The sequence below is a fragment of the Odontomachus brunneus genome, unplaced genomic scaffold (genome assembly GCF_010583005.1).
Source record: "Odontomachus brunneus isolate Ranch 3 - 2012 unplaced genomic scaffold, Obru_v1 Obru_scaffold_279, whole genome shotgun sequence".
In the NCBI taxonomy this organism is placed as follows: Eukaryota; Metazoa; Arthropoda; class Insecta; order Hymenoptera; family Formicidae; genus Odontomachus; species Odontomachus brunneus.
Genome location: NW_022639729.1, coordinates 87,710 through 102,888, shown reverse-complemented (window position 1 = coordinate 102,888; position 15,179 = coordinate 87,710). Strand labels below are relative to the sequence as shown.

Sequence of the window (15,179 nt, the reverse complement as noted above, 5' to 3'; positions counted from 1 at the left end):
CGTTTGATTTTTTATTGTAAAATTATTGTAATTATTTGAATATTTTTTATATCGTATAAAATAATATTTTATATCGTAAAATTTACTCCATTTCTATAGTAATATATAATTTATATAAATTATATATTTCTACGTAATCTAGCTTTACAAAGAAATATTTGAAAAAAAATGTTTAATGTAAACTTTACTACAATATTGTCTTCGTATGAGAAAAATATCTGAAAATTCATTTGCAATATATAAAATCTGTTTTCTGCTTGCTTTACGTTATGAAATAGTTGACGAAGTGCTTATAAAAATATAAAAATATCTAGTATATATTTTAAAATATAAAAAATATTAAATTAAGTTTATTTTTATGAATAAGCTTTTTTCTGTGAATAAATCTTATATTACACTAGTAAATTTTCAATTATTTCTTTTCTCAGTGTACATATACGAAGAAAATGTTGAAAAATTGATATTAAAACTATATTTTTTTTACAATGTTTTTTGTAAATCTGGATTATGCTGAAATTGTAGCATAAATTATTATAGAAATGGTAAATTTAACGATCTACTTGGTAGAAAAAAATACTTGAAAATTTACTTGTAATATATAAAGTTTATATATATAAACAATACATTTTCCGACTTCAATATATTTAAATCCTATCGACTTTTTTGTTTGGGGAACGTTGAAAAACATTGTTTTCAATGATATACCAACTGCACAAGAGAACATGAAAAAACGTATTTTGGAAGCATGTGCGTGTATAAATTTAGAAATGATAGAAAATGTAAGAATATTATTTATGTATCGTACCTGAAAATATATTGAAGTCGCAGGACATTATTTGAACATCTCCTTGACTAAATTTTTTGTCAGAATAAAGTATAAAATATCTCGTAAACTACTGATTTTTCGACAATTATATTTTTTAGTACTTTTATACATAAAATAAATAAAGGAATCATATTTATAAAAAAATTATAATTCCATTTAAAAAAGATGACTTTCATATCTTTTTCGCGCCTTCTTTTAGAAAAAAAGCAACGTGACCAAAATGTGTCCCCCTCGACACGCTTTTATCTGAAACATTTTTCCCTATCATCAAAAATAAGTGAAATATTCAAGATGTTCGATTTAAGTGGACTGCCCTATATAACATATATATAAACTTTATATTTCATAATATATATTCTGTAAATATGTGTATATATATATATATATATATATATATATATATATATATATAATAAAGTTAATTCACAGAAATAAATTTTATTTTACAGAAATAGGTTTTATATATCACAGGTAAATTTTCAAGTATTTTCTTCTGAGCATATTCTTTTTTATATTCGCGATTATGTAAATTGACGCGAGCAATCGTATTAAAAAGATCTCCTTCTGAGACAAATTTACGAGACTAACGAAATCGCAAAAGAAACAAGATGAAAAGACGGTATTCCTTGGCCGACTCGAATTTTCTTAAGGTTGGACGTTAAAATAAAATCAAGCACGATATCAAATTAATAAGCGCATCGCTCAAAAGATTCTCAAACCGCACGCTCTGCGGTATTTATTTTTTACTTCTGTGAATAAATAAATGCATGTAGTAGATGCACCGCGCGTCAAAACATTAGTGTTGGCATGTTCGTCGCTCTAATTAATTAGTGGTGAAACGTCAGCCACTGCAAATAACGACGCGAGCCAAGAATAGCCGAAAGATATTTGGTGCGCGAAGGACGAGGTGAATTAAATGTTCTCGCCGTTTCTTGCGCGTTTCTTGTCACGATTTAGAAAACATTCCCGTGTCTAGTTGCGATTTTATCACGACCTATCTTGGACCACAAATAAGCTCGTCTCAATCACGAAGCTGCTAAATCACGATCGTGATTTAGTTTTTGCCGTTTAATAAGTCACAATAGTTATGAAGAAAGTTACAAATGCGCGAAAGTGAAACTGCTGATTAAGAAATATCGTTGAATATCTGATATCAAACAAGTATAAGAAGTCACTCAACTGAGATCTTCCATATGTTAAATTGACAGAATGATATCATCGCAACGACTTGGCTCCAAGAATGCGGATAACACGCACCACTTCCGCGTTATGCTTGTACTGCTGTCTCTGGAATATCGCGCGCAGTTTAGAAACTGCTCGCTTGACTTAACCGCAAACAGAGATTCCGAGCTCTGAGAAATCCGTTTACGTGTAAATTACAAACAGCTTCCCTGTCTCTCGACCTCCCGTCGCGCCTAAATTAATCTCGAAATTCAACGATAACGACCTGAGCTACACGATCCGCGGAAAATGGTGAAGATCTCGCAATAACGGTAAAATCCAGCAAAAAAGAAAATTCGACCTGTCAATTCGCTCTTGTTTCACGGAATCGAAGAATCGATAATAAAACCGTGATGTAACACATCGACAGCAGTACCGAGAATAGCGGCAAGTCTGAAAAACTCGAGTGGAAGAAACGAACGTAAATCGGTCCGGTTTTACGGCAATTTGAAGGATGCACCGTTCGCGCGCGTTGATCGACAGCGATTTTTCTGACACAGTTCCCTCGCCTAGGAGGACAGCAATGATTCGAGAAATCAAACTATCTAGGAGATAACTGTACCAGAGTTTACCCGGCAGCGCGCGATTCAATCGAGTACGCACCGGGACAATAGAGAGAAAACACGTTCGAGTACGATTCGTTTGCTATCAAACTGCAGATGAATAAATTGAGAAAAGAATGTCTATTATTTGCAACTATAACTGTTTTTCTTTTAAATTCTATCATAATGCTATACTGAGAGAAATTATCTGATAAAAAATTAACAAACGGATATTTTCGATTAAAATATCGATGAATTTTTATATCTAATCAGGATTAAATTTAATCGAATACATCCGATTATAATAGCATTTCATCAGATAAGCCGATCAAAAAATTATGAACCAATATTTCTATCGGATGTTTCTTGATCGGATACAAAAATTCATCAGTATTTTGATCAGAAATATCCATTTATCAATTTCTTATCGAATAATTTCTTTCAATGTAATGATGATAGTCTTATATGCATATCCTCAATACCATTTTCATGTTAAAACTATAAAAAAATATGGTTGAAGCCAAAAATAACTTTGATTTTAGTTAGATCAACCCCTTTTTTTCTCTCAGTATACATTCCTGCGTCGTTAACTATAGCCAGTTTTATTTTGATGCTAGTGAGAATATGTATTTGCACTTTAAAGATTTGTGAAAACATTTTGGCATTAATGCTGGTGACATTGCTTTGATATTTTGACTGCACACTTAGCGCTAAATGTGGTCATCCGATTCTAATGTATTTTTGTGTATTGAAAAAAGATCTTTGGAAAAGATCTTTGGTTTGCAACTATAATCACACAGAGAAATAATTATTACAGGTTGGCAGAGAAAACTATTTTTTTTTTTTATTAAATTCTGTTATAATACTAGTGATGATAATCTTATATGCATGTTACCACTACCATTTTCGTGTTAAAACTACCTACTATAGTAGTCATAAATAACTATAATATTCGTTAGATCAATTATTATTTTCTCTCTCAGTGTAGGGAACTCATGCGTAATTTCAGGTTGACAATCGAAAGGACAGATTTGGCGCTATGTGGGGTCGGAATACAGACCGTTCCGCATCGGCACTATTTCCTTGTGCAAATATCAATAATAGCGGTATTTTGTTCATTTTTTTTTTTAAACGACTTCTCGTATGCGCGTTGTAAACCGTACAGAACATGATCGTAAATTTCACCTGTTTTTAGAATGCATTTTCTTCGCGCTGAATGAAATTATTATACAATCCTCGAGAAACTGCTGGCGCGAATTTTTTGCGATGACATAGAGCTTGTCGCGAGTCTTAATTAAACCAGCTCCGACTGGTTGTGGTAATACAGAACGGCTTTAGTGCCAGTAAAGTTTGCTTTTACCGGAGTAATGAGTGCATACGATATTAGATTAGTCCTTTTCTCAACTCTTGACATTCGATTTACAAATTTTCCCTACTTGGTTCATTATTTAAGCTCATGTATAAATTTTAATTATTTATTTATTTGTTATGTATTAATAATTACTGGAATTCATATTTATCGAAAAGACAATATACTAACAAAGTCTTAAAGATTTTATCTATCGGTGAATACTTATATTTATCACATTAAAACTTGTTTCTGTGCAACGGATTTAATTTTCATTTGCAGCAGGGTCAATGTCTCAATGATTGTGCTAATAAGAAAACACGTTTATATTAGCAGTTTTATATTTTTTCTTATTATTGATAATTAATCGAATTACTAATAAAACTAAATGTAAAAATTTGGTTTGTCAGCAATCAAAAATAATACAGGAAATAAAATAAAATTAATAAATATAAATTAATATTTTAGTGAGATATTAGATAATGCCAGTAATTGAACTAGAAAATAAATCATGTTCTAATTATTGCGTAATACAGGCTTAATGATCGAATGCTTATTTAATAATATTACAAAGAAATATTTTTTTAATAAAATTTCAAAGACTCTCTTTTTTTAAAAATATTAAATATAGATATATTATTAATGTTTCAATTCCACATTTAAACAAGGTGCAATTACTGAGAAATATTTACTTCATATAACATGTTTACTCTCTCTCGAGATATCGTTCGAAATAATGATACGCGAAGATCAAAATTCATGACACCTTTTCTCACATAGTGTCTTGTTACGATTGCGGTTTCATACACAACTAGCTAATGGTAAATATGTTCAGCGTGATTTACGATTTGGCGTCTCGAGTTAATGACGTGTAACGTGTTAGCAGACACTAATAATATATTCACCGTTGTGAAGTAGCGCTGTACACCTCGAATAAAAAATTGACAGAAGAAAATTGAAAGCGCTATCTCTGTGACTCGATTTCGCAAAAAACAGATTTTGTTTGTGAAAGGAAAATAAATTACTCAATTAAGTGAAAAAGAAATCTAATTGCAAAACGCTTCAGCTTCGTTGAAAAATATCGAATTCATTTCCTCACAGTTATAATTAAATGGCGGTCAATAAAAACGCATCTATGAGAGAAAATAATTAGAAAAGATTACGACGGCAAATGATAAATTTATAACATTCCCTTCGTAGTTTTTATAAGTGGCACGCGGATTAAATATATCCGCAAGTAAGCGAGATTAAGTATACACCGTGTACGAAGAACACAGCGTTTATTAACAGATAACATGCCGTGTGAAAGGAGGTCAAGAAAGTAAACGATAAACAAATGTAACGTTCGAATGTAACGAGCGAGACGCGAGAGAGCCGTCGGAGGAAGCGGGGAAACTATCTGGGAACAGGTGAATGAGCGCGAGAGAACTCGGTTATTGACGTACAATTATGTGCACGACCTCTGTGAGTTTGCACGTGCAGGCGCACGTAATCTCTTATGCCGAGTCGCGACTCGAGGTTGCTGGCTCACAAGCAAGTCACTCCAGCAAATTCCCGCGAAACGCGCGAATTTTCTTCGCCGAAACGTCTCGATTATTTGCAACAAAGAATCCGTCGCGCGAAGTTGCTTCACATATCAAAGCGCTAAATCGGGGATGCTACGCACGAGCGACTCCCGTGCATGCATGTGAGGTCAGTTTATCATAATTAATCGGCTATTACCGCCAACGCGTCGCGATCTGGCATGTCGGTTAATCTTGTCGACACCTTTCCGGTTATTCAATATCAAATATCTATTGATAAAATATCGGCAGATATCGTACCTTTTGATTCACGAGATCTAACCATTTGAGTTTGCACAAATGAGAATAAAAAAGACTGTTGCAGTCGATGTCATATCGCTATTTCGACACGACGAAACGGAGTGTTTCATCTATTAAATTCATATACATGACATTCATATACTGTGAGTGTGTGTGTGTGTGTGTGAGAAAAAATGAAAATAAAATTTATTCGGTGGGTACTAATAACATATTTTTTACTGTCTCTTTCTCGAATCTAAATTCTTTTATTTAAATACAATAAACAAGTGCTTTCAGCTAAGATCTTAATAAAATATTAATATTTTCTAAATATTTTTTATATATTTTTCTATACATATATTTTCTATGATTTTTTTATTTTAAGAAAATATTAATATTATTTTCTTATTTGTGGGAGGAAAATATTTGACATCGTATATTATTATAAATATATTGTTAGTAACAACCGACTAAATGTTTTTTTATTTTTCAGGTATTTTTAAATGTATAATCTGTATTTTCCTTGTTTCATATTTATAATGATCAAATAGAATGAAATGTGCATCATACGTAACTCGATTAAGATCTGCTTCGTCTTACCTGGCATATTGTTTCAGCCGGTGAGTTACTCTTCTTAATACGTTCACAACGGTCAGAAGGAGAACGCATTTTGCGACGGTAATCGTATTTCGTCGCCGCGTTACGCGGTAGGAGCCGCGCTCAAAATAACGTCATCGACGCGGATGACTGTGAAAAACGGGTTCTCTCGCGCGGGCAAATATTAATACATCCATAAATCCGAATGCGTTCTCGAAACGGGATTTATAAGTGGTCGATCGAATCGCGGCCGGCACGACGTCGCTCGGTATTCGTGCCAGTAGATTATGGATAATCGCCGCAGGAGAGTCGAAAATGCGCTTCCAACACCCGTGACAGACGCGATAAATATGCATCGCCGCATTTTTTATCTCGCGACGCATAATTCGCGACGGGATAACAGTGAAAGCCTTGACTGGCACGAGTATTATTTCCTGTGACTTTTAATAGTCCGGCATGTTTATACTATCGACGATTCTTGTTGAACTATTGAATTATAGATGCGACACACAAAATTCGTTCGAATTCAATTTTCTGCGAAAATTTCTTTTTTCTTTCTTTTTTTTCTTTCTTTTTCTTTCTTTTTTCTTCATGTAAAATGCACGATTCGTGAAATTGACATTTAACGAATACCATGAATCTCCAATATAATATCAATTTTGCTGGCAAAGTTGAACCTGGCACTTAATTACTCATAATATTTGCAACGTAATATTTGCAATGTGTTACTCTTGTATATCGTTATTATTAATTTAATGATATGAATTATGTTAATCACCCTCTCTCTGCTAATAAATGAAACATGCAATTAACTCATACCTTGAAATTCAATTCATTATTAACTCGAAACGTAACAGTCTAATTCATTCATTATTTATTCATTACAATCCATTTACTCGCTGCTTTATCGTTTTTCCTCGAGTTAAAAAAAGTAAATGTAATCGCGTAAAGAGAACGTGGTTTATAAAGCAAATATCTGGAGAATAATTCGTGGATATCTGCGTTTATTAGGATTTCTTCGTGCAAATTTTTGTCCCAATTCTAAAATATTCTGCATAATGAGATGAAATTCCATCCATCAACACGTTCTTTTTAATAGTCTTTTTTGCCATGATATCTACAACATCTGTAAAATACTGTTTAAAGTGTCTTTTGGCTCGAAATAGACACAAGAAATAAAGGATAATAGAAAAAGTCGTTGGCTTGCGATGGTAATTCTATGGCGACTGCAATTTCGCGTCTTACCTCTCAGTCGTCCTTGAACGCAAGTAGGGATAGGCAAGCAGGATTTTCCAGTAGCCGGTGGAGAGGCGCCTCCTCCTCCTCCTCCTCCTCTTCCTCTTGCCTCTCCGTCTCCTCTCGAGACGAGCACGCTTCACACGCAAAAATCCAAGTTCCCTTCGACACTCGCGCGAATACCTGTTGTCTTAACGAGCGCAGCACTTTTATTAGCACCGTTCGCGCCACTCGCGCTCGCGCGCGCGCGCGCATAAAAGTTCGAAGACGGAGAAGCCCTTTCGACACGCGATTCAACGAGTCTCCTCTGATGTTCGTTCACTCCTTTCTCTCCCTCACATTTTCTCCACTTTCCGCGCGAGTCTGCCGAACGTTTCGCCACCGTTCCGTCGCTCGTGTGGGAATCGTCCTTTTCACACAGGTGTCCGGCCCAGGCCAATGATTCACCGTTCGCGAACAAGATCTCGAGAAGTCCGCGCGGAACCGCGGCCGAATGGCCGTCGAGGACAGAATTCGAACGGATGCGCGAAGTTTGTCGGTCGGAAAAACGGAAATTTCGACGAGAGACGACGCTCCTGAGAAGCCGAGAGAGAAGAACACGCACCGCGCTCGCGGACCGACGCGGCACTTAACGCGATGGTGCCTCGGGTGAAACGCCAGGTGGGCGTCGGGAGAGAAGGCAGCGGGCCTTCTCCTCTCCTCGTCTCGACCGGCCCCACCGTTCTCGACGGCGAACCACGGGCAAGGTTTATGGCGAACGAGCGGAATCCGAGTGCTCTCTTCTTCGTTCTGGAGAAGGGCGGAGGCGCCTCTGTTGGGCCCGATGATGTTCATCGGGACCCGGACCCCGTCATGAAGTTCCCTACCTTATCGGCATTAAGACGAAACTCCGGCATTGCGCGTCGAAATCGACCAGTGATTGCGAAAGGTAGAACGGTTTTTCGAATGATCTAGGTCGTATAACAATTATTAATGTTGGTAGTCCAAGTGAAACGATATCGCTCAAAGGTCGGAACTATCACACTGGGACGTGATCAAGTAATCCGACAGATTTGAATTTAACGATTCTGGCTGAGAGCAAATTGGATTAGGAATCTTCCCGTCGCGACGTCGTCAAACTTAGTACGAAAGTACGTATACAACGTGACGGGGAGTTTTCAAAGTAAAGCCGGCTAAAGTGAAATGGAGCCATCTTAACTAAAATTAACTGACATTTCTCCGCGTTGATTGTATTTCCTCAATTTTATCTTGGAAAGAACAAAGGAACGAATCAATTTTCAGTTTATAGAAGACAGCAACAAACTCAGTTGCTACCTGCTAAAGTAATTATTAACTCTGACCGTTTTATTTCCTACAACTCTAACACATACTCACTTACATTCTCTCCCGTCTTTTTTCCTATTATTCATCAATTTATCATATAAAATTAAGAGAAGAAATTAATTTTTTAATATTAAATATTAATTATTAAGTAATAAATTAAATTTATTTAATTTAAGTATAAATTGTATAATATTAATTTTTACATTATACTGTATATCTATATTTTATTTATTATATTTGCGTTATATATAATTTTTTTATCTCATATTATAGTATATTATAGTATTATTAATTCCAAAGTATTTTAAAATAAGACGTAAGAAATTAAGAAAAGAAACAAAAATATCAAGTTACCCCTAAACATTTTTTTTTCAAGTTTTACAAGAAATATATATCTGGAGAACGCATCAGCCTAGTAAAGTTACTCTAATCTATACAGGTGGCTCTGTTAAGGTTAAGAATTTTAATTAACAAGGGATACTTGTTGGTATTAGTGACAATACTGAGACGATATTTCAGTAAAAGCACAGATCTAGTGATCACTTTGTATGTGAATATAAGGTACCAATTCTCGGATACATATCTAATTCTGGACATTCTTATTGTTTTAGTCTTTAAATACGAATATTTAAACTTTTAACATAGAATATATTTACGTATACTCAATACTTGTACATATATTTTTTTTATGTTGAAAGTTTAAATATTCCTCTCTAAAAAAAAGGCATGTAAGAGATTTAATTGTTGCCGCTTTTCCGCGATGCTGATTGGTTCCCTCGCTTAGCTCACTTTATGTGGGCCTGCTTCGTGTCGTTTGCGTCTGTCAAATTACTAGACAAATAGCTGTCATTGCATTTGTTAGGTCACGAAAAAAAATATAGAAGAGATATGTCTCTCCCTGCCTCTCCTGTCTCTTCCTGTCGCTTCCTGTCTCTCCCTGTCTCTCCCTGTCTCTCCCTGTCTCTCCTTGTCTCTCCCTGTCTCTCTCTGTCTTTTCTGTCTTTCCCTGTCTCTCCCTGCCTCTCCCTGTCTCTCCCTGTTTCTCCCTGTCTCTCCCTATCTCTCTCAGTCTCTCCCTGTCTCTCCCTATAATTATTAATTAATTAAAGTATATTTTAATTCAGTTTAATTTTAATTTTATTTTTATTCTACATTTTTTATTATTTTTTATTAGCTATATGGCGCGCGCATAGCGAGCGCATGTATTGTTCTAGTATTGTATCTAAAAACCAAAACAAAGAGTGTATCCAGGATTAGGTACATGTCTGGGCATTGGTACTTTTATTTTAATTGCTGGAAAAATATAGGAAAAATATAGGAAACGTTGACGCCTAACACTATTACCGATCGTTCACCTGACTATTGCCGATCGTTATTTCCTTCGAGCACGGACAGACTGCAAGTTTACCTCGTTATCAAAATAACAGCATGAAAAAAGAAACAGCTATGATCTCAGCCGTGAAATGAGCAACGAATCGGGGGCGTGGAACGTTTTAATAGATTCAGGCGCGATTGCGTGACGCTGATTGTTAATTTATCCGCGCGTAAGTCACTCGTAAATTAATCGCCTTGTATCACGAGGAATAATACCGCAAACTTTACATCACGCGTAAATATTTCGGTATTAGCGCTAATGACACGACGTCGATACCGAGATAATTAATCCGATACTGATTTATCTGTATTATAATGCCGTCGCGGATATTCGCGCGGAGTTAATTGGCTTTGTTCCTCAAGTGATAGACGAGAACGCGACGCGCGTTAACGGTAATAATCATTGCCGGACACTCCGCGCGAACGTATTTCCTTTATTTTCGAGGGAGGAGAACACTCCCTGATAATTAAAGCCTTCGAATTGAATCGTGCTCGTTGCAGGAAAGTCTCGCGTTCTTTTTTCCCCGCGATCGAGGATCCGATCGAAATCACGATACTGCCGCGATAATTTCGCGGAGTCGGCGCGCGTTCCGCCTAAAAAAATTATCGCCACGCTTTGTGGCGAGCAAAGAGGAAAGAATCGGCCTCGCACGCATCGGAAACGAAGAGGCTGTCCGAGCTGAGTTCGATGATCTTTACGCGCTGTAGGCCTCGTTCCCGAGATCTCTGTCTTATCGATTACGGTATCGAGACTTGCCCGATAGCTGTTCTAATGAAAGCTCCGCTGGAAAATTATGTGGTGTAAACGCGGCAAGAAGCGGCGTGCACGAGTTCCAAGTTGGGCTGAACTAATTGCACTCCGAGTGCTAACGATATCGCGCGAATCGCTCGCGAGACAGAATATTGTTGCAACTCATTTTCCAAATTTTTCAAGCGTATTTCCGACGGTACAGATCGTTAAACGCGTCACACATATTACACATACGCCTAGAAAAGTTGTGGAAATGTCGACTGGATTTAACTATTTTCCAGTGAAGTTTTCTATCTTACCGGTTCATCGTAATGACGATTATTGGGTATATTAACGGCACTTTGATATTATATTGTCACGAGATATATCTAATTACGAAAATGACAGAATATTAATTACATACACACACACAGCTATATATTTAATACAAATTTAAAGGGAACAAGAATATAGAAATATAGAAAAGCTTTTTCTCTGTTCGTCAAAATATTGAATTTAATTTTGTCAAAGGAGATATTCGTGTATTAAAATATTTTCCAACGATAAGAAATTTGTCTTAGAAAGCTTCCATGCAAAACTATTTAAGGGAGTTGCAATTTGCATTACCCGTATGTACATACAAATGCAAAAAATTTGCATTTTCTTTTCTCTGTTGGCTCACGACCGATCTAATTTCCAAAGGGAAAATTGACGCAGAATTTACCTTTCCTCCTCGCTTAAGAGACGGTTAGTTTAAGGAGTAAAAGTGTGCTTACTTCCAGTCGGGTAGTCAAGCCGGCGTTTCTGGAACATACACAGAAAACATGTCAATCTGAGGCCGAATGAGAATGTCTGAAAAAACAGTGACAATTCGCGTTGCACACGACGTTTGATAGATTACAAAGTTAAGGATAAGTGAGAAGATCTTGTCACAAGTTCGCGAAACTCATCGCTTTTCTCTCGTCGGCGAATTTCGCGTCAAACGATTTTAAATTAACTTAGAGAACTTAGAGAACTATATTCTCTCGTTCGTGCCGAATATACTCACCTCGTAATCCCGCGTTAACTGGTTCACGTTCTTCGTCTGCATCTTCTACAAAGACAGAACAAACGATTAGTATTAAAATTTCACGCTCTCATTCGCTCGATCTTTCTGTCTAATTGGTGCAACGCCACGTTTATTGCGTTACACTTGTCGCGGATGATACAAATTGCTCGAGCAAACATATAAATTTTAAATGGAAAGAGAAAGAAGCAAGGAGCAAGCAATTATTTTGCAATGATCAACGTCATGTGGCTATGAAAATATTGTCGAAAGTTGATCTACACTGGAAGAAAAAATATCTAAAAAATAAAAATATTATTTCAGTGATATTATATTTATTTGGTTATTAATAACTATATTTACTTATACTAATATAAGATATTTTTCAAATAACAAAATACATATTTTCTTAAAACCTCAGCAAAAGCTTAGCTTTTTGTGAAGACCCAAATCGAAATTTTAGGCTTACTTTCGATCTAAACTTTTCAGCGTCTATTTTTTAAAGAGTCAATGAATCAGTGAGTCAAGAGTGGGTTTAACTTTTTGAGTCACAGTGAGACGCTAACGTTTTACATATCCTTTCTTCATATTTAATGATTTTAACTAACTTATTGGCAGACATAGTCGATTGTATTATATACTTTTTTATACTCATTATATACTCTTTTTCTCCTAAATATAAGAAATTGAAAATAAGTAATAACAATTTAAATGTTTAATTTAAATGAAGCTACAACAATTAATTAACAACAACAATTTATTAAAGACAATTAACAGTATTTTACACATTTTTTTTAAATTTTGTATAAGTTTTATTTTTTTACAATAAACTATTGAAATATTAGAATGTTTGCTGTAAGTAAATTTTCTTGTAAAAAACGCAAATATCTTTTTTTTCATATCGAGGAAATATCCTCGTTATTTCCCAATAATAAAAGTGACATTGCTAATTTTGAAAACGTTATATGGCCGCCATATTAGATTCGCCATTTCTAATTTTAATTTTTGACCTTAAATTCGTGATCAACGATCCTGAAACTTCTCATATAGCAAATTTGAAGAAACTTCACCGAAAAGTAAAATGTATAACGGAAAGGGTTACAAATACTACAAACTGGAATTCTACTTAACCCCTTCAGGCCCGATTTACTTCTCATAATATAAAAAAATATTGCGCGTCGGGTCTACTGACGGATGGACTGACCGTGCGTTTTTGAACGCAAAACCATCGGTCCCGCGAAACTTCGCCGAGGTTAAAATTATAATTAAAAAATATTTACATATTGGTTATTAGTGGTGAAGGTTTAATAAAAATAGAAATATAAAAAGAATCAATATTTATCGAGTTTTCCGAGTTTTCCACCCAGAGATCGCAGAGCAATAATTCACAAAAAATAATAATTTTACAAGGCTTCAAAATTGTTGTGCAAAACTGTACACATAAGGTCTGAATGGGTTAACGTCCCTAAATGACAAAAAACGCACGAAATGCCACTTGTAGCTTCTAAAGAGAATCTTTCGACAAAGTTGATAGGTTAAGTAGAATTAACAGTTTGATGTAAGCTTCAAAGTATCCAAATAAGCATTAAATTTATATAATAAATATTAAAGTCGAAAGTAGGAAATTTTTGGTTTCGTTTATTCTAAATATTCTATAAATAAGAGAATTTAGTGGATATATTATTTAGTGAATATATGTTATCAGTATCTATTCTATATATGGTATTCCAGCTTGATTTCACAATCTTTCGTGAGGATGTAAAACGGATTGAACAAACAAATTCAATACTGTTTTGCGAAAATTGCAATAATGATCGAGATATTTATTGTAGAATACTTGTGAATGATCATCTATGATGCTGTCGTGTGCTTGTACATTAAGTTAAACTAAAGTTACTCTAATCAGAGTTTGGCCACAAGAAAATAACTTTTGATTGGTCTGCTATGTTTCGTCAAATTCCACATAATATCCAATCACAGTACTCCTATCGCAGTAAGTTAAGTTAGGTTAAGGAGAAATAGACAAGGAGAGAAATTGAATGATTTTTCTCTCCTTTTCTCTCTCTCTCTCTCTCTCTCTCTCTCTCTCTCTCTCTCTCTCTTTCGCAGGGTTTTGACGAAACACAGCTGTGGCCAAACTCTGATTAGAGTAACTCTAAGTCAAACTGAACAGAAAAGTCGTCTGTTATTTTGCAAATAACCACGTAGATTTTTAATTATTAATTGAAAAAAATTATTGCACGATAATGTATCAATCTTATTTAAATAATAACTTAAGATCTCTCTCTCTCTCTCTCTCTCTCTCTCTCTCTCTCTCTCTCTGTACGCGGTTATTTGCAAAATAGTAGAGGATTTTTTTACTCAGTTTGTCATAATGTATTGTACAAGCACACACACAACGGCAGACGTCGTCATTACAGCTCACCTATACCATATCGGGCGCGTTCGGGGAGATGCTATTTAGCGCAACGAGTGTGCTCTGTCCTTGTTTGTTTCTGAAAGTAGAACAAGAACAGAGGACGCTCATAGCGCAAAATAGCGTCTCCCCGAACGCAGTCATGGATTGTCATCATTTACAAATTTTCTTTAATTAATAGCTCGACAGTTATTGCGAATATCGCAAAACGATATAGGGCTTTTGTGTTCACCTCAATCCGTTCTACACTCTCACGAGCGATTGTGAAAACGACCCCGTATAAATATCTACTATTCCTTAGCTGTATTTCTCCCCTCTCAGTGTAACACAATATGAATCGATCGCAGTCGTAAAGATGAGAACCGAGTCTCAGGCAGCAATTTACGAGATTCGCGGCAACACCACGGCCAAACTGGTTGGCGATGTTTCTCTTGGTGATGGCGGTGACCGTGGCTGCGGCGGCCGCGCGGTACGCTACGCTTTATGAATCGAATCCGCGCCCGGTAGACTCACGTGTAAACAAGGGCCTTCTTGGTCGACCGAGAGAAGCTCTCCTCGCTCTCCCTTCGGTTCCGTGACCCGCAGTCATTACGCGGCGGAGCATTTTCTCACGAGATACCCCGCTCTAATTATATGTCTAGGCTCTGCTCCTGAAACCTACCGCTTTATTGCTAAATATGCTCGCGCTGCGAGAGAGCTGCCGGGGGTGGGGGGGGGGG

At 35.9% G+C, this 15,179-nt stretch overlaps 1 protein-coding gene across 1 annotated transcript in view; it reads right to left on the bottom strand.

Annotated features, from left to right (window-relative positions):
* The window catches only part of LOC116853131, a 96,477-nt gene that overhangs the window by 75,634 nt on the left and 5,664 nt on the right, over positions 1-15,179 (bottom strand). Inside the window, exons 2-3 of the mRNA XM_032834022.1 lie at positions 12,048-12,092; positions 11,776-11,803 (exon numbers count right to left, since the gene is read on the bottom strand). Coding sequence (XP_032689913.1) covers positions 11,776-11,803; positions 12,048-12,089 — 70 coding nt within the window. The 5' untranslated portion in view covers positions 12,090-12,092. The remainder of the gene's footprint in view (positions 1-11,775; positions 11,804-12,047; positions 12,093-15,179) is intronic.